This window comes from Mercenaria mercenaria, chromosome 4 (genome assembly GCF_021730395.1).
Source record: "Mercenaria mercenaria strain notata chromosome 4, MADL_Memer_1, whole genome shotgun sequence".
NCBI classification, from domain to species: domain Eukaryota; kingdom Metazoa; phylum Mollusca; class Bivalvia; order Venerida; family Veneridae; genus Mercenaria; species Mercenaria mercenaria.
Window position 1 is genome coordinate 12,377,025 of NC_069364.1, and position 21,629 is coordinate 12,398,653.

The following is a 21,629-nucleotide window of genomic DNA, read 5'->3' on the forward strand; positions in this document are numbered from 1 at the left end:
GCTCCTGAGACCTTTATATGTCGGTCGTAGCACCAAATAACACCCCATTCCGAACAACGCTCCAGGAAGTTTTATATACGTCGGTTGTAACACCATACAATGGTCCCTCCGAACAACGCTCCCTAAGGAGCTTTATAAGTCAGTTGTAGCACCACAACACTCCCGGGGAGTTCTATATACGTCGTTTATATCACCACATTATGTTACTTGTGTATCCACAAAACGCTCTTATCCGATCAAGGCTTATGGGGGAGCTGTCATTCGACGGTTGTAGCACCTCATAACGCTTCCATTCGAATAACGTTACCGTGAAGCTTTGCACATGGGTGTGGTATCAAATATCGCTCCCATCCGAACAACACTTTAAACGTCAGTTGTAGCACCACGTAACGCTTCCATCTGAACAACGCCTCCCGGGGAGTATAAAATTATGTATATTTGATCAGCATGAATAAAACAAGACGTCAATGAAACTAATAATTATAATTATACGCTTAAGACATAATAATAATAATAATAATAATAATAACAATAATAATAATAATAATAATGAAAATGACAATGAATAATGATATTAATTATCATTACTTATAACAAAAATCATGTTGATAATCATCATCAAAATCATCATCATCAAATTCTTCTTTTCTTATTTTTTCATCTGTTGAAACTATTTTGAACGTTGAAAATATATAGGAGCAGAATTTTATACAAATATGACTCCGGTAAATGTTAATGTAGAAAAATGATCTCTGGTGGGTCACTTTCAATGGTGTCAAACCGGACAAGGTGACTTTATATGATAACATTTATGATGATATTATAAGCGTGAAAGAAAATGGTGATAATGATGATGATGATGATACTATTTACGACGACCAACACGATGATGATATTGTACATGCATTTGTAAAAAAAAATGTTGATCACGATCGACTCATCGAGTGCCAAACGTTTGTCGGCAAGCTGTGGAACGTTATACGCAGCGAACGTTAAGCGGTTTCACGTTGAACATGAACTTATACCGTCATAACAATAAAGGGAGGTAATGAAAAAGAGTGAATTCAATCATACATTGTACTACGGCAAAACTATATATGAGATAACAATAGCCGAAAGTAAGAAATAACAAGAAATTCATATACTTTATGTTCTTCACAAAGAAAAATAACATACAAACGCCACAGCCACATTATAACAAGAAATTATGGCCATAATATAACTTTGAATACAAATTTTGATAAAAATCCGATGCGGTGCTTATATTATATCGTTGCATTTTGAACGCTTTTTGATTATTGGTCGTATATGGTGACTAGATTTTTACACAGTAATTTGAGTCGTCAAAACTTCATTGTGCTACTCCCTAACAGATTATTTTTGGATACTTGTTTATTACTAATTGCCTTTTTCGCACGCACAGACATTTTTTCAACATTGATAAAATATCAAATTACTGTCGCTTCTTTGTATTCATGTGCACTTTTCTTTATCGTAACAATTGTATTCATACACACACAAACGGATTAGTGGCTGATTCATCTCGTACGTCCGCTTAATAAGTTAATGTCATAATATATACTTATGTTTGACATATAGGATAAGTTTTGTATCAAATCACACTGAATAATTGTTAGCGCGTATGGATCATGTGGGCATCGTAAAGTCAATAAAAAAACTAGGCCAATCGCTGAGGCGTGGATAAATACCCGGTTGTAATAAAACTACCCGATATATACTAGAATAGTAAATAACAGTGTATGGAATGGATAAGTCATTAATAGATCACCGAATACTGCGTAACCAATGATGTTAGATTACAAGAAAATTGGATATTTTCTAAAACATATTATAGGTAAGGCTTCCTTTTTGTCATTAAACTTTTGACTAGTTTCGTCTTTTAAATCAGTTAATCTTTTGTTAAGACGTTTTGTTATTAATGCTAAAATGATCTGATCCTTTGTAAAATGTGTTATTTTTTCTGTGTGTATAGTTATCCATTACGTTTCTTTTCGACCTAAAAAGACAGGTTTAAACGAGATCTAGAGTCACGTGAAAAAAAACAACAACAAAAAACAAGTGTATTTCTTAAATTATGCAAATACTTGGTTTAAATTCATTTTACAGTATGTTTTAAAATGCATATATTATGATCATTATCAATGAGATATGTCATGCATATCAAGCAAAAACACGCTACATTATTGGTATAGACATCTAATTTAATTTATTTACATATTAATAGCTGCAAATATTGAACAAGGGCTCGCTGGTGGTGTTATATAGAAATATAAAATACGGAAGATCATTTCACGAGTGCGAGTTATATATAACTAAAAACGCACTAAACTAAAACAGATTCATGATATAAACACTTAATCAACGTTGAATAACACAAATATAACGATTATCAACATTTGTTACTAATTGTAGAGATGCAGGAAAATTTATACATCTAATTAGATCTGTCTTGTGGCGCGTTATTTTATACATGACACCAAACAAAACAAAAGATGAATGCTTTCAGGAAATAAATAGTGTACTTTTTAATATGATCATTTCATGAGGTTCGTTTACATTTTAGTCAAGAAGATCTACCATGTTTATGCTGGGTACCATATTTATGCTGGGTACCATATTTATGCACCTTCATGATGCCTTTTTACCGCTTTTTTCGAAAGTAAATGAATTTTGTAAAAGACAATGATCATTTCACAACGCCTCATACTGAAGAATTGGGCAAAAATCGATTCTATTATCTTTCCTTGTTTATCGAGATGAACGCTATAAATTATAACGAACACCAATCTAAGAGTTCAAAACGAAACAAAACGTCGTATAATGCGGTGAATTTCAACGTATTAATAATGTCGTTGTCTTCGTTTCTTGTACTTAGTGAAAATCATCATCACATCTATTCAACTGGCTAAATATAACAAACTCTAATTGTTGATCATGGTCTTTTTTCATCTCAAACTTACACAATATTCCACAATAATAAAACTAATACATAAATCCCACGTATATTGTAATTATTAATTACATGGATCCAGTTAACGTTCTGATTAACATATAAAATTGCAAAATATTCAGATTGTCTAATGCAGCTTTCTTTAAAATTGAAGACTTCTGTTTTCGGACGTAGAATGTACTTTCATTAAGGTATTTGGCATACTGCAGTGTTTGTCCAAATGAGTTCAATAGCGTCATTTTGGGTACTTACTTCGAGCAGGAAAACATACAAAGATGAAGTCAATTAACGAGTCCATTATATGTTTAGAAAAGTTTCCACCCATGCTGTAACTCTAACAAGATCTTTAAATAACCAGCCACCCGAAAATTATATTGTCAATAAATGTGCAATTAATAGACAATTTCAAGCCAACTGGATATGAGTCACATAAAGAGGCCAATGAAGAAATAGTGATATTTCAACGAAAGCGACTAAGGGATTAAGGGATTTTATTAAAGAACTAAACGTGTTCTTTTAGTGGTTGCTTTTAAAAATTACCAGTTATGGTGCAGAAAATACAAATGTATAGGCAAAATATTATCTTTCTTCCCTTTAGGTTAGATCGATAGATAGATAGACGGACGGACGGACAGACAGAAAGACAGATAGATAGATAGATTATCGATAGATAGATAGATAGATAGATAGATAGATACAAGTTTAATGAATGCAAGAAATATGGACAAAATCTTGAATTTTATGCAGATTTCATTCAGAATGGTATCAATATACATGTATGTATTTCGTAAGATTTTCGGTCTACGTCGCCAGTCCACACTTAACTTTATTTACCCAGTTCAGATATCGATACTAGAGAAAAGATTTATAGCTCAATAACATAGCAAACTTTAAACCCTGTGTGACCTTAAGCTTTAAGAAGAGACGGGTCACTTTCAATATTGTTATGGAAGACTTTGATACTGTACCTTTCAACGGGCTCTGATCGCTGTCGTGTAAAATCTTACGAGATTTGTGAAAACTGATACCGTTTAGGGTGGTGCATTAAAATAAGATAAGGACACAATGTGAAAATACGAAAGAGAAACTTTTTTTTCAAATTACCATGATATAGTATGCACGAAGTTGTGAGAAATTGAATAGATTAACCCCGGTATTCCAAATGATACATCTAGTTTATCTAGGAAACATATGATTCCAGTCTTCCAACTCAAATACGACTGGATACTTATGTGAAGAAGCCATAACTTTTAACAACGGGGCTTCTGTCGCCGAATGTTTTTAAGGTGAATGATTTCTTCCTTGTGCACTAGGAAGCTGCGAAAGGATGAAGTTTCTACCCAGGTATTAGCCCGTCGCGCCTTAAATATTGTCACTGTGGGTCTTTTCTGTGCTCGCAAAAAGACCTAACAAAAATCCAAACAAACACACACACACAAAAAAAAATCAAAAATGTATCTTATTTGACCTTTTGAAAGGTGTTTGTGGTATATTTCAAGTTTCACTTACTGGTGTTATGTTACAGATACCTCTTGCGTGTTTGTTTGGTATAGTTTTTGTGCATTACTCAAGTCACGTTTTATTTTCGGAAGTCATGTACCACAACTTTTTTTATGCATGTTTGGCCCAAAATATACTTTGCAATATGTTTTATCAAAATTTCGAAATCATTTATGATACTATTTTAGGCACGTGGTTAATATAACTCTACTTGTATATGTTTAGTGAAATACAGATACATAAATGACGCATTGCATTATTCAGGTGAGGAGTCTCATTTTAATTCATGGTCATTTCGTCTACGCAGTAGAATATCTGTAAGGAAAGGGCTTTTTACAGTCTCTTTTTGTAGACATTGTAAACTAAAATACAAACTTTAAGTAGGCATTATTTATTTTACATACCTGTAGTTAACTGCATCACACTTTACAAACTGAAAACGTAAAGGACAAGACATTATTTGAACCGAACAAAATGAGCCTTGGTAAAATATGGTGGGAAAAATGGAAGAAAATCCGCTAAAATTTTATTGCAGGCTGATGATACTACGTATATTTCATCTCCTGCACAATTGCACTCTTTACCTTTCGGCATCAAATTACTGCAGATGGATTTTGAGTAGGGTCTTAACTTGTCAGTGATCAGTGATTTGAAAAGGAAAAAAAATGTAAAGATCAAATCAAGAATTGCCCTTGAGAAATTGTGATATTTTCTGTAGTGGAATTTATTAAGAAACAAACGTTTTTCTTTTAAAGTTAAAACCCACAGAATGTTACTAAATATGTTGATAAAGCTAGTGACAGAGAAAAAAAATCGCAGAAACTATATGCGTCAAAGTATGTGATATATATCTAAAACTATGAGAAAACAATCGAAGTAAATCCTTTGGAGACCGTTAGATGCATTACTGTGTTATCCTGCATTGCAGGTAAAATAGAAAGATTACTGTTTCATTGTATTGAAATAACATGGAAAGGGGTTAATATTGACAAAGACTGAAGCATTCTATAAACATACTTTTTCCCTTGCGTAAAAATTTACGGTGCCCCTAAAGTGACATGTTACGCACTTTTTTTCCACTTAGGTAATGTGAGACTTTTTTTATTTCGTTTAAACGAAATCATTTCGTTTAAACGAAATAATTTCGTTTTAACGAATTTGTTATTTCGTTTAAACGAAATAACTAATTCGTTTAAACGAAATAACTAATTCGTTTAAACGAAATGATTTCGTTTAAACGAAATAGTTATTTCGTTAAAACGAGTTATTTCGTTTAAACGAAATGATTTTGTTTTTACGAAATGTTATTTCGTTTAAACGAAATCATTTCGTTTAAACGAATTAGTTATTTCGTAAAAACGAAATGTTATTTCGTTTAAACGAAATCATTTCGTTTAAACGAATTAGTTATTTCGTTAAAACGAAATAGTTATTTCGTTTAAACGAATTAGTTATTTCGTTTAAACGAAATAAAAAAAGTCTCACATTACCTAAGTGGAAAAAAAGTGCGTAACATGTCACTTTAGGGGCACCGTAAAAATTTCCTGTCTTTCGTAATACTTTTTTTCTGACTCATTTGAGAATTACGTATTACTTACTGACGAAGGTATTGACGCGATAAAATTATCATAAATATGAAGATCGCCTACCCACAACTAGGCATTGACACAGAAATGCATTACTCGATTTCTTATCGGCCTCTTCAACGCTAAGACAAATATTTGATTATTGATGACATCTAATAATTTCCGTTTACACAAACTCTAGTATACAGTCTTTAAATATCTATATTGTCTTTATGATATCAAGGGATAGACCGTATCCATATAGAATAGAATTTTTGTGTCCTCTAACTAGTAGTATTATAAACTGTTTTCGTATCCAGACGATTTATAGCACGTCAAAACCTCTCTACATTGTAACAAGATTATGTTATTCAATGTACATCTTATTCAATGTACATCCTTTACATACACCATAAACCACAATGAATATTACTGAGGAAATACTATATATTTGATTTTGCAAATAATTTTTAATAAGATCTACTAGTATTCGAATTGTTTGGTAAGACAATGAATATTTGCAAAACAATGAAACATTTTAAGGATTTAAGAACAATACATACCACTACGCAAATAGGAAATTCTATACCAATTATAAATACATTCATGAGAAACCACAATTCATTATGAGCGATAGTTCAGTGGGATTTTAACACGTACTGCTTTACCATTCTCTTATAGCTAAACTATATTATAAAACTGGCATGACTCAAGTGTTTTAAGCTGTCACCTGTTGGTTTGTCCATGTGTCCAAATAACACTTCAGTCCTTTGAGCAATCACACATGTCAGCTGACATACCGTTTTGAGGTGGTCGATGGTCTATCTCTTTTGAACGTTTAGAAATGTCTTCCTCATTCACATTAACATCATCAGTTTTAAACAGCTAGTCTGATAGTTGTACGCATTCGCAAATTTAATAAATACATACCAATAAGATACGCACAGAACAGAACATAAAATATACTTTATTAAACCGGAACTTGTTACAGTTGTCAGACTGTACAATGCAGGAAAAAATACGTATTCACATGTCATGGTGATTGTAAGCATACACTCATATGTACAAAATACATAGTAATTACAAGTTAATTAGTAAAGATACAAAAGGAGGGACAAACAGTATTTAATTCAAATATATAATATCTTTAAATAATGCACATGTAGAATGTTGATTATAAATTGTGGAAATATTTGTTTTTTGAAACATGAATTCTAAATGAAAAGAGAAATTAAAAAGCGTTATAAAAAGGCTATATCTGTGTCAAAAGATTCGTAACCGCTTTTACAAAATTTCAGTGTTCACAGTGCTGGCAAACATAGCTAGAATCATTTCAGAATACCTCATCTTGAAGAATTATCCCAATACTGACATAAAAGGAAGAGAAATTTAGGGGTCAACTATCTTCTAAGAGATTTTTTTTCCCAGTTACATTAATTTTGCTTACTGCAAAAGCAAGCCAAATATTACACTGCTTTGACCAGTTATTACTACTCATACTAAAACTGAGTTTTATTCATTGTCATTTCCTTTTTTTCTACCAAAATATGAAATTTTAAAAACCAAACCACAATGAAATTAAACAAAAGTTAGCTTCAATTTAGATCTCTTAGGCCACTACAAGTGAAAAATTAGTGTTCAATAACGTGTCCGCCATTACACAATTAGACCAGATGGCACCGCACTGGTTCTTTTAGTACTGATAAACCTAAATACAGATAATTTTATTTTACTAAAGTCACGAACAACGGAATGTACTGGTAGTCTGACTGTGTAAGCCGATCTTAATTGATATAAACACATGTTTCATTTCTTTTCAGTATTTTTGTACTGCACCCATTTCACGAAAGCCGAAGTGAAGTCAGTCAGCGCGTGCCATGGTACCAGTAGTACAACATGTAATTTCATAACCCTAGAGTGCGAGCCAGGATCCAGAATACGCCTCTTGTCAATGAAGTATGGCGTCAAAGACAACAACTGTAATAGCAGAGAAAACCGATGTTTGAAGTACGATTCTCCATGTTTGCTTGCTTACTTTTATGTATGCTTTAATGCAACAGCTAAAAAGAGACAATTATATATTATTTATATATAAGTGTTTTTTCTTACCTACCAAGAGAGTTACAGTTCCAATACGCACGATTCGAAAAAAAAACACTATTCGTTATGATAAGCGCCTGCTGAAATAAGAACTGTCTCCTTACACACAGACATATAAAATACTAAACCTTCAAGAAATAGATCCCAAGGAACATGTTTCTTTGTGGTCTTTTGAAATAAAAATTCTGACGCTCACAAAAATATATATAGTATCATGCATTCGTATGCGGCCACGTGACGAATCTGGACTATTCAAATTTCAGATCCAACAGAAACGGTTGCTGTGCCTACAGCACGGAGGATTGTATGGACTACTATAATGACCTCCATGCCTACAATCTCCACAAGGAATGCTCCGGCAAACAGAAATGTGGCCCAATGCCTGTTCCAGTCAATATCCTTAGTTCATGTGATGGCAGGACGTCTACTTACGCATATGTGACATATGAATGTATACCAGGTATGTTTCAAAATATCTTGTCGGCTTATTCAGAGGCGATGTTTAATTAAGGAAATGGTTGTCACTTTTTTGTAACAGCAGAAACACACATTGACTTCTAAAAAATGTTTCTCTGTTGACTCAGTATTGTCATTATGTCTCGGCATTTGGGATACTAGTAATGGCGTCCATTCAAAGTATATTTATAACAAAGTTCCATTGCACTATTAAGCATGAGAGGTGTTGCTATTTTATAATTTTATATCCCATTGTTTGGGACGGGAAGGGGGTATATAGGTATCACTTTGTCCCGTCCGTCCCTAGAGAAGCTGTACAGTATATTTGTAGGATCACAAGACAAGTTCACATGTCAGGTCCAAAAACTCGGACTTCTGTTCTGACAAAATTGTCTGCCCTATTTACTTAGAAAAATCCCCAAAAATTGACATTTCTTTCAATATTTCTGAAACCTCTTCACACATTTGATTGAAATTTCACACAAACATTTGAGATCATAATGTAAGTTTACACACTAAGATAACTACTGACAAAGAAAATTTGACAAAAAATGATGTTTTCTCTGAACATCTCTGAAACAGATGGAAGTATTGCATTGGAATTTGAAAACTCAAGTTCACATATCAGGTCCCAGGACTCTTTACTTATGTTATGACAGAATTATTCCTCATACATATCCATGCATTTGATGGAAACTTCGAACAAATTTTTAAGAACATATTCTTTATTTACATATCAACTTTTACAATTCTGTCTTTTATTTCGGCAAAATCATTCCCCCTGTATGCTTAAAAAATATAGCAAAACTGTTGATTTCTTGAAAAATTCTCTGAAGCTGACGAGAGTATTGCATTGAACTACAAAACAGGTTGTAAGAAATTTTCGGCAAGTTCATGTACAAGGTTTCATAATTCTGATTTTAATTTTGAAAAGTTACTTCCCTTTTTACTCTTTGAAAATGTCCTGAAAGTGCTACATGTCCCTTTAAATGAAACATTGTTGACACAATAACGATAACTGTGCCCTGAACAATGAAAAAGTCATCTCCCCTTTTGAAACTTTAAAAAAAGATAAGAAATATTTTTGATTTTTCTGAAGGAATTTTAATATGACTTAACACTGAGTAAGATAAATCAACATAACAATTCGCATTCCTTTTTACAATTGTATCTAATTTATCTCATTTTCACTATTGAAGAAAATGGCATTACTTCTACTGAATGGATTTAGATACACTTTAATACAGCAATACATGTCATTAAGAGGAATTAAAAGACACATTTACCATAAATCTGTCCTGGATAATGATAACGTTATCTGCTCTTTTGTACTTTTTTTTCAATAATTGTAAGGCAATAAACCGAAAAGCACAATAACTTAAGTCTTTCTTGAACATAGATAAAATTTTACAGAATGAACATAAAATATGCAGTGTGAGGAAGTGGGTAATATTTGTTACTAATATGATTTTTACTAACAGGGCTTTTAGTGGGGGTATGAATAACATTTGGTGATAGATCTAGTTTCTGTAATTGTCATGAACAACCCTACTGAAGGTCGCATTTAGATCGTATTCTTAAGCTTACGGTGACAATCTTGAAACACTCGGAACATTTGTACCAGTGCCTTTTATTCATTTTACTAATGCTTACTAATGTGTTTAGTGTTTTGGAAATTTCAGATGAAAGTATAGTGAGTCTTTGCCGAGTTGATAATTACGACAACTTACAGGATACACACATCAACGTGATGTTCAGCAGCTCGGTAGATATGTTTTCCAGCCCTACAAATTGCTCGTGCTTCATTACGTCAAATAGTACCATTTATTTAGACTACGTAGATGTCAGAATGATAAAAACGGAGACCGACGGTCAAGGAAGTGACTGCTCTATGGCGACGCTAACAACCGTACCTGATGATAATATAAACACTCAGTGTAGCAACGGCTGGAACGAAGAAGAAAACTTTGTCTATAACATTCTTGCTGAAGCTAATACATTGATAGAGGTTAAACTTCTTAATTTGTATAGAAGTGGAAATGCTGATGCGCCTAAATTCATCTGGCTTAGTGTATATGGTACGTTTTATTATTATAAACTACGAGCTAATTGTTATGCTTGACATTTTGTATGATGAACAACAAATAAATATTCGCTATTGTTATATACCAAAATGTAATAAGATAACTTGCATGGACTCTAACAGTGCTAGCGAATGTTAAATCTGACATAATGATAATAATAATAATAATAATAATAAATTAATAATAGTATAATTAACCAAATTCTTTAAGCTACCTTCTTTTTTGCGCTGAACCATAGTGGTAGATATGGAGGTGTTACTACATATGAAACCCTTTCTTAGCCCCTACATTTCCCCTTTCAGCTGATGATCAAAACAATGTGAACGTACAGTGTTTCAAGCATGCAGATTACACAACACTTCTTCCTCCTCATACTACATCAAAAGGTGACACTACATCAAAAGGTGACACAAGCGAGCCAACCAACACAACAGATCCACAAAGTAAGACCATTCTATTCCACATCTTTTCATTCATAGAAAGTCTTTAATCTTGTTTTGACCATTCTTTGAGGATAAAATTTCTTTCAACATCATATTATTTCAGTTTTTAGAAAAAGTGTTTCATATCTGAATAAGGGGAAGCAAATCATTTTGAAAAATAAACATGAAATCTAAAGTATAATACACCGCATACACAAAGGTGTTTTTACATTGTACATACATCCGTATTTAAAAAAATTCTCGTAAACTCTTTCAGCATCGCTGACTGGTGATGAAGATTCAAACATCGGAGCTATTGTTGCAGGAATACTTGTACCAGTCATCCTGCTTGCAGTTGTTGGAGTTGTCGTTGCTTTCCTTGTACGGAAAAGGTAATTAGACCTGATAAAGTATTAAATTTATATACGTGTTGTACCTTCAACCACAGTAAAATTACCTCATACTAATGTTCATTATAAATTGACACATGATTGGATTGATTCGACAGAGAATTTTACACGTTTTAAGTCTACTGGAATTCTTCTTTTCACGCAAAGCAAAATCAACCAAAAATAATTCGCCGTAATGACCAGTAAAATCAAATCAAATCATCGTTTTTAATTGTTTTAAAAAGTACTGACGATGCAACATTTTCAATGCACATTATCTTTCCTCTCGTTCCAGACGTGGATATTTATGTAGGAAGAAGCAGAAACATGCAACACCAAACAAGTATACAGAAAGGCCAGAAATCGAGAATTCAGTCGAGAACAGTGAGTATGCAGAGATTGGTTTTGTGCCTGATGTACCTAGCACAGAACCAAATTACGATCCTGTGTACGAGCCAAAGAATAAAAAGACAACTCAAGAATTAAATGGACACACGTATCAGAACGTTGGGGAAACAAGTAAAGAAGAAGGGAAACAATCAAAAACATCGAAATGGCCACTAGGAAAACTGAAATCTCATACGGATAGATTGATTTCGTTCTTTAAAAATCAGACTGAAAATGATATTCCACAAGTGCAGAAACGAGGAAGAGAAAACTCCGCTGGAACGTATGATCATTTGAGACCAGCGTCGGCAAATTCGGAAGTTCATGTTGAAGTTACACCGCCTTGCGAGGAGCCCATGCACATATATTCCCACACAAATGACGAGTCAGTTAAACGACAAGTAGCTATTAAACAAAATGACAAGGATATACACACCAAGAAAACTAAAGCGTCTCCTAAAATAGAAAAGCATCCGAAAGTTCCTACAGAAGAAATAAATGCTTTCCACGTTGGGGACTCTTATATAGAGTTTCAATTCGGCACCGTAGATGAAAACCACCCAGACCTCGTTAAGAGTCCAAAAGACAATGAAAACGCAAGACCTGCTCCACCAAACCGACCTCCCCCTTCGCCTAGAACAGCCGCTAAGAGTGACAAAACACCAACTCCAAAGTCAAGTCCGAAACAAGCTCGTCCAGTACTGAATGTAAAAAACGATACACGATCAAAATCCCCAAATTTCCTTTCACCAGGTCATACAAGTCCCGATGACGCATCAAACTACGATTATGCTGCTGGGACACACGTAAGACCACGAAGTGTAAGTCCACATACTTCGGACGTTTCTGACGTATCATCTGAACATTCGTACAAAATTTTAGAAAAACAGGAGTTGTATGACTATGCTGACGTCAGTGATGATGAACTAGCAGATGAAGCGCATACATACACGTCTGGATCAATATATGAAGATGTTGATAAAGATCCTAGATCAGCAAGTGTACGAAAACACAAAAGTGCAACAGAAGTTCCACTAGATACCAATGGATACCTCGAGCCAGTCACAAGCCGAACACGTGCAATATCTTCACCAGGTGTAAGCTCTGACCTGACGGAACACAAAAATAAGTCAAATACACCGATATCCACTACAAGCATGTTGAATAAGGAGTTGAAAGACAAAACGCAACAGAAAAAACAAACCAAGAACACACACGACGATGTGAGCAAAAGTAACGCTAAGGGACTTAATTCTATAGCAACACACTCACAAAAGGTCGGTGATGATAGTAATGCAGTGAAAAGTGATAATGTTGATACCAAAGACTACCAAAAAGTTGATGGAGTAAAAGGCGTGCTAAAGATGGCCCAAATATTTGAAACCAAAGACAGTGAAAGCGATTCATCCAGACAAAGTTCTCCACGAAATATACAAGTCACAAACCTTCCAAGAAACAGTCCAAACTTTAAGACATCGGATGCATGACCTTAAAAGCAATTCGAAAGTTTCGTTATCCCTTTATATTTTATTTTTGTTCAAGAATGTTGTCATAACAACCAGTGTTCATCAGTGATTTCAGATGATATATTCACATGCAGTTTCACAATTGTTTTAATTATCATTACCCAATGTAATTCATATTATTACCTGTTCATTATTTATATGAATTTATAACACAATGTGCCATTCTTTTTACATTTGTACAATTTATTACAAATTGAGTATTGCTTTATTATGTAACTTCTATTTTATCTGTAAGTCTTAAATAAAGTCAAAATTATATTAAGGTGGTTCTTTATAAATGGAGGAACAAATATCGTTCTACAATGTAGAATGTTTTAAACTATTATTTTTTCAAGAAGCATCATATCAGAAGAAAATTCAGCCAATAAAAAGATAGGGTCATGTGCTTAATTTTGGGTCAGACCGGTCTTCCGGTCAATTTTCACAACGGGCTTCTATTTGAAAAAAAAAACTCTTTCAATTATATTTTCGCGTATATTAAAAGTTCAGTAATGAAGATTTTAGTTAAATTTCTCATAGCTGTTGATTTACCTTTGTTTGAATCATATGGCCAATCATATGTCATATGGTCAAATAAAATGCACTGATACGTGTGCTTATTTTTTCACAATTCAACAAACATCAGCTTGAGCCCTAACATTGCTACTTAATTCATGTCACTGTTTTGAATCATTTTAAACCCTATACGAGCCTGGCCCAGCCATGGTTAGTTTAAGCTAATGTCTCCTACTTTTGAAACTTTCCGATTTATAGGCTCGAGTCAACACTGTTTGCTTATAACTAATACAGACTCAGCGTTTACGTTTGTATTACTTTCAATTAACAAACATTACACAGAATTTTATGGGAAGGTTTTGCTTGCTGCTGAAGGTCGATAAAAGGCAGTTACTGGATATCTGACATCAGATCCACATTTTGTCCAATAATATTCTGCTTGGTGGAAGCAAGTGTATTCCACATCGTCTGTATAAATATAAAGGAATGAAAACTTTCAGCGAAGTTTGTTGTAATGTTCCTTTTTCACATACTCATTTTTAAACTCCATTAAGTAAGAACGTTATAACATAATATGGGTATCGCCACATTAGGAAGCACATTAATGGCGATACTAAGCTAGAAGAGTAAGTGTAAATACGAATGTAAATATAAAAAGAAGTCCTTATTAGCAAATATGCACTCGTACTATGCTCCTAGAGGTAGCGCAATATTTCCGCTACAGAACTCGTCCATATTTCTCGATACATATCTAATAACCTTTATTTGTTATATCATTATGGCATGGTAAGAACATTTAAACATACCTCAATTGATAACTATATACCTATATACCATAGGAATGCGTTTATGAAAAATAAATCTTCTTTTGTAAAATATGTAGAGCACAAATTTTTCTGATTAGGATGTCATAAGTTCGAATTCCTGGAGCGGCCCTAGTTCTCCGCAGTTATCAACGTTATGACAGTCTGTCTGAGATTATTCATTCTACACCTCCCTTACATGTTGGAAAATTGTCAGATATAGAGATCAGATATGAACTGGCAAGAAATTCTTTAGAAGGTTAACTAGCATCAGTACATAATTCATTTATCCCCCCACCAAAGGTGAAGGGGATATTAGAAATGCTCTCCGTCCGTGCGTCCGTCTGTCCGTCCGTCCGTCCGTCCGTCCGTGCGTCCGCAACGATATTTGTCCGGAGCATAACTCCAAAAGTACTTGAGGGATTTTCTTCAAACTTCATACACTGATAGAACACGTTGGGAGGAAGTGCAGTGTGCAAGAACAATAACTCTACCTTGCCTATTTTTTGAGTTATTCCCCTTTATCTTATTTTCTTAAAAAAATTTGTCCGGAGCATAACTCCAAAAGTACTGGAGGGATTTTCTTCAAACTTCATACACTGATAGAACACATTGGTAGGAAGTGCAGTGTGCAAGAACAATAACTCTACCTTGCCTATTTTTTGAGTTATTCCCCTTTATCATATTTTCTTAAAACATTTTGTCCGGAGCATAACCCCAAAAGTACTGGAGGGATTTTCTTCAAACTTCATACACTGATAGAACACATTGGGAGGAAGTGCATCCCCCCACCAAAGGTGAAGGGGATATTAGAAATGCTCTCCGTCCGTGCGTCCGTCTGTCCGTCCGTCCGTCCGTCCGTCCGTGCGTCCGCAACGATATTTGTCCGGAGCATAACTCCAAAAGTCCTTGAGGGATTTTCTTCAAACTTCATACACTGATAGAACACATTGGGAGGAAGTGCAGTGTACAAGAACAATAACTCTACCTTGCCTATTTTTTGAGTTATTCCCCTTTATCATATTTTCTTAAAACATTTTGTCCGGAGCATAACCCCAAAAGTACTGGAGGGATTTTCTTCAAACTTCATACACTGATAGAACACATTGGGAGGAAGTGCATCCCCCCACCAAAGGTGAAGGGGATATTAGAAATGCTCTCCGTCCGTGCGTCCGTCTGTCCGTCCGTCCGTCCGTGCGTCCGCAACGATATTTGTCCGGAGCATAACTCCAAAAGTCCTTGAGGGATTTTCTTCAAACTTCATACACTGATAGAACACATTGGGAGGAAGTGCAGTGTACAAGAACAATAACTCTACCTTGCCTATTTTTTGAGTTATTCCCCTTTATCTTATTTTCTTAAAAAATTTGTCCGGAGCATAACTCCAAAAGTACTGGAGGGATTTTCTTCAAACTTCATACACTGATAGAACACATTGGTAGGAAGTGCAGTGTGCAAGAACAATAACTCTACCTTGCCTATTTTTGAGTTATTCCCCTTTATCATATTTTCTTAAAACATTTTGTCCGGAGCATAACCCCAAAAGTACTGGAGGGATTTTCTTCAAACTTCATACACTGATAGAACACATTGGGAGGAAGTGCAGTGTGCAAGAACAATAACTCTACCTTGCCTATTTTTGAGTTATTCCCCTTTATCATATTTTCTTAAAGAAATTTGTCCGGAGCATATCTTCTTCATGCATGGAGGGATTTTGATATATCTTGGCACAAATGTTTACCACCACGATGCGGAGTGTCATACGCAAGAACTAGGTCCCTAGGTCTAAGGTCAATGTCACACTTAGAGGTCAAAGGATACAAGAATAAAAACCTTGTCCGGAGCATTTCTTCTTCATGCATTGAGGGATTTTGATATAACTTGGCACAAATGTTTACCACCACGAGACGGAGTGTCATGCGCAAGATCCAGGTCACTAGGCCTAAGGTCAAGGTCACACTTAGAGGCCAAAGGTCAGATACAAGAATGACTTTGTCCGAAGCATTTCTTCTTCATGCATGGAGGGATTTTGATGTAACTTGGCACAATTATACACCATCATGAGACGAAGTGTCATGCGCAGTTCCCTTCTTTAGAATTACTTCCCTTTGTTGTTGCTTTAAATAGCTTTTATTGTAACTTTTTCATTACTAGTCGTAGGGAAAAATCGAGACCACTTTTCTGTAATACAACAAACATGCTAAATCCAATTTTGAGGTGTATTTTGACCAGTCTCTTCCTGATAAAGATTTTTGTGTGGACTTGCAATTTTTTTTTTTTTTTTTTTTTTTTTTTTTAAAGATTAACTTCCCTTAGTTGTTACTATAAATAACTTATATTGTAACATTTTTATAATTGACCCTAGGGAAAAAACAAGACCACTTTTCTGTGGTACAGCATAGATGTTACTCTCCAGTTTTAGGTGTATTTTATTAATTTTATTATATATAAGGTATCTCTACCTAGTAAGGAGTTTTTTTGTGGACTTTAAAAAACAAAAGACTTACAATGATTACTAAACAACCACAAAATTAACATTCCATTTGCAAATACAGCTGCTGGAGTAAAGAAATTTGCTTTGACGGGCATATATTGTGACATTCTGGCACTCTTGTTCCCTGTTAGCTTTCCATTCCTTCTTTTTACAGTAGCCATATAGAAAAACATCATAGTTATACTCTTCATGAAAATTAGTAAAATTTAGCAGTAAACCACCTCACTACTGACTTATTCTTTCTTCCACATCTTAAAACCCCTGATGCGGACCACATCCTTCAATTATGATATGCCCGGTGGGGGGATTAGCCATGTCTGACATGGCTCTTGTTTACTTTAAAAGAGAGTGTCAAACAAAAAATAACTGGTTATTAACTGTACCCCTTAATTGACATGTGTCTACAAATGACGTTACAGCACCACGCACAAACATTTTAAAACGCGAAAATGTAGTATTTTAGTGTTTTTCTAACCGCGGTATCTATGGTACTTATGGTATTGTTGATTAATATTACCTGTACGGTAATTTGCAGCACCCCAGGCATCGTAAAACATTGATTTTGTGTCTGGCACTTTAGGACAATACTGAACATGAATCCAACATCCGGCACCAGCTGTACGAATTGCACCTTTGAGAACCATTGTTAAATTTATTTTACACTATCTTATACCAACAAAGCATAACATGGTAACGGGAAAGAATTGATTAGTTTAAAAACAATCCTAAGGTTAAAACAGGTAAAATTGTATAACAGCTTCAGGGGTGTTTTGCCTCATATATTATTACATACTAAAGTGCGTTCAATTTGACCGTACCAATTTGTGCAAAATAAAATGTCTTACTAAACACTCCACTGTATTTATGAGACGAAAAAACTCATTTGTACCTTACAAAAAAAGTGCACACTTGCTGTCAAGCTACGTTCACTTTTCTTATATTATGTCGTATGTATTGAAAAAGACATTCAGCTACTCTTCATTTTTTTAAATTGAATGAGTATTAATTTTTGAGATAATCTGGTACCTGTAGGTCTGTATATAGAAGTGATTGGATGGTTCCTGTGAGATCCACAATACCTCCACTGGGCGACTGCTCGGGATAAACATTTCTCCTCATCATGTGCTGCATTCTGATGCTCTTCCGCCCAAGAATCCCTGGTTATTTTCCCAGTGTGAAGTACATATCCATCTGCTGGTCCACCATGTTTTGGACAACCATATAATGCCATAAAACAGCCATCTCCCGCAAGTCTTGTTGCCCCTATCAGCGGAAAAAGGGCACGTCCTTCAACTCAAACCCTAACCCACCCACTCCCCTTTACATCAAATATACTGTTTAGAACAAGTTGTATTAACCTCACCTGATTTAAGACAATTTCAATTTATGCGTTGTCTTGAATTGTTTACAATGGTTATGTCTACAAAATGTACTAATAAACTTTGATAATGTGGCAGCTGAGTCCAATAAGTCCAGGGGTGCTCAAAGATAATCCGTCATAATCTCAATTGTAAAGCAAATATTGGATTTACCTGTATTGGAAAATAAACAGTGTCGATTGTATTGAGGTCAACTGCCACATTATCAAAGTTTATTAATAGCTATTACGTGATTACAAAGACAAGGCAATAATACAGGCACTTTAAACCCGTGCATTATTATACCAGGATGGACATTACTTGACAAATTTGATATGTCAAGGCATTACAAACCTTGTAACGACGAGTCCATATAGCATATCGTGTAATTATACAGTGTTACCCTTATATGATAAAAAGCAAAGTCTGATATTTGTGAAATTATTTTATTGACGTTTACTCTTTAGATTTAGACAATCAAAAGTGATCGTGTTATAAAATTGTCAATAATGATCCGGTAATAGATGGTTGATCTGCCTTCGGCCTCGGTCTAATACCAAAAGACCTTCGATCCATTAACTCGGCGATGTGTGACCATTTTGTGTCGATTCGCCGTAAAACCCAACCCACTCACTGACTCACTCCGATTCATTAAAGGGTCTTTGTGAAAACACGTGCTTACTCACATAATACACGTCGTATGTAGGTCTCATTTCTTGTATTATGTGATTCATAAAAGTTTCTTAAAATACCTTTATCCATTGGAAGTTTTCGTTACGAGGTGCCTAATTCTCTCCAGTCGTTTGTTTATTTAGTGGCAATGCATCATATTGCACAAACAACCGTTTTTATCAAACTGGTTATCGTATTATAGAATGCTTCGTTACCTGAAGGTCCATATATTGCTGCTACTTGTTCATCTTTATGGGATCCACAATAATGCCACTGCGCTACAGCTCGACGAAAGCACATTGTTTCGTTGTCGGCAGCATGTTCATGTTGTTCACCATATGTATCTCTGTATGTTCCAGTATTTGGATGATCCTTGCAGCCAGATACACTTAACCAACAGCCTTAAAAGGAAGTATAAATGATGAACCGACTACAAGTCGAAAATTCGCTTTGCATGCAAAATACAATATACATATATATATATTAAGAAAAATAGTGACATGACGCACTTCAAAACTTTCAAATATTATTATGCGTAGTGGTTTAAAATACAATTATCAGTCACCACTAAATCCTGCTTTGATGTATGCCTAACATATTTGGTTGATATTCTATCTCGCCGTTCTGTTTTCTTTTCAAAAAAAAAAAGGTTTATAATTTTTGTATTGAACTACAATGCACGACTGCTCGAATTATAACTTAAAACCAAAGTAAGATTGAAAAAAAAACCTACTAATTCTTACAGACGTGCAACCGAAAAAGAAAACAAGATTTGACATTACCTTCGTTTGATACATTATAAATATCGTTTTTACGTGAACCATCTGGCAGATAAGCTGAAACTGGTGTATCTGTTACTGGAGCATGTGTAGTACATGCAGCAGACGAATCTTTAAGGTTAACTAAGTGTGACGGACCTAAAAACAGCAAGAAGAGAAAAAGTAGTTGGCGTTCTTTGATTCCAGAAGATCCTCAATATTTTTTGATAGTATTTGATTTCCTGACGCAATTTAAATGACACTTTTATTAGTATAGAACCCTGGAAAACGTTTATTAAAACTACAAACTCTTATGATTTAGTATTCCAATTAAACGGTAGTCTCAGATTTATGTGTTGTTACCTGAAGATACCTAACACTGAAACGGCAAGAGATTCATTGTATACTTACCTCTATGGAGGTAAATTGGTCCGACTGCAGCTCTTGGACCGACATCGTTCGGCGAAGGAACTTGTTTGAAATTGACATTATTAGCCCACTCGGCTGCATAACACTTCAGCCTGTAGTCACCATTCGCAATATTATAGTGATCAGTCATGCCTAGAGACTGTTGAAAGAATTATAAACGACTTCAGTAAATAAACAAGTAAATAATCATCTTTTTCTTTCTTATGCGTTTTTCCGTCGTATTGAATACTTAGTTAGTAGTTATATTTACATTTTTATGTAATTTTTATAAAGACGTACATTTGCGAATTTTGCAAAACGCTAACGACATAATTGTCTGGAAATCTGTGTACAACATTTAATTCTATTAAAGAGCTATGGATTACTTTAGAGTTGGTTAGATAATTTATTTTCTTAATTATTTCGACTGTGTTGTAGTAATGTGGTTTGATTTTTCCTTAAAAGGTCGCGGGCATAACTAACACTTGATTCTTATCTAGAGAAAAAAAGACAATTAATAGTTCTACATTTTTCTAATCACTGCATTTGCCGTTGCTGCTGCATTGATTTTAGCAGGAAAAGTCCCTGTACCAAGGAAAAGTTTTCTGATGTCTGTCAGACGGCCAGGCTCTTTGATTCTGATTGGAAAGTTGATTTGAGTGGAAGAATAGTGTACCATCAAAACTTCTGTCGTAATAAATATTTTCAGCAAACTTACTATCTTCCAAAGTTTGATATATTAAAGAGCAAGTTATTTTTGGTCTCAACGTCTTGAAATTTTAAGTATTTCCGGTAGCATAATTTGTATTCCGAGGATGACCTATTTAAATCTGCTTACATCCAGATCATTAAAACTATTAATATTGCAGAATTGTCAATTTATATGACATTAAAATGCGATCACTATTTTCTTCTCCCATGTGATTATTGCTCAACCATGTCATCTTCCAGTAGTAGGAGCTCGTCGCTTTAATTTATTATAGAGTCCATTCTTATGAGCATTGAGGTAATATCAATAAGAAGTGAAAATAAATGTTAAAACACGACTATACAGCAAAAGACTTAAGACAGTTGCGTCCATGACCCCTAAGGTGGTGTCTGTCAGAGTTACTTCTCGACAGTAATGTTGTTGCTAATATCCCAAATGGTGAAGTGCAGTCACAGTGGTCCTTGTTTATAACTATTGATTTTAGAGTAACTACCATTGGCTTACATAAAAAGTGATTGAAATACATTATTTT

General features: G+C 34.5%; 2 protein-coding genes across 2 annotated transcripts in view; one reads left to right on the forward strand and one right to left on the reverse strand.

The window, feature by feature from the left end:
• Window positions 1-1,046: 1,046 nt before the first annotated feature.
• LOC123551029 (uncharacterized) lies at window positions 1,047-13,658 on the forward strand. Its single transcript, XM_053540471.1, has 7 exons — window positions 1,047-1,855; window positions 7,857-8,043; window positions 8,400-8,596; window positions 10,275-10,670; window positions 10,979-11,119; window positions 11,376-11,490; window positions 11,783-13,658. Exons 1-7 carry the CDS (start codon window positions 1,807-1,809, stop codon window positions 13,359-13,361), a joined length of 2,664 nt encoding a protein of 887 aa, XP_053396446.1. The 5' UTR covers window positions 1,047-1,806; the 3' UTR covers window positions 13,362-13,658.
• A 533-nt stretch (window positions 13,659-14,191) lies between these two features.
• LOC123552669 (uncharacterized) overlaps window positions 14,192-21,629 on the reverse strand; it is a 31,474-nt gene continuing 24,036 nt past the window's right edge. The window contains exons 18-23 of the mRNA XM_053540050.1: window positions 20,392-20,548; window positions 20,005-20,139; window positions 19,438-19,623; window positions 18,219-18,455; window positions 17,710-17,823; window positions 14,192-14,363 (exon numbers count right to left, since the gene is read on the reverse strand). Coding sequence (XP_053396025.1) covers window positions 14,242-14,363; window positions 17,710-17,823; window positions 18,219-18,455; window positions 19,438-19,623; window positions 20,005-20,139; window positions 20,392-20,548 — 951 coding nt within the window. The 3' untranslated portion in view covers window positions 14,192-14,241. The remainder of the gene's footprint in view (window positions 14,364-17,709; window positions 17,824-18,218; window positions 18,456-19,437; window positions 19,624-20,004; window positions 20,140-20,391; window positions 20,549-21,629) is intronic.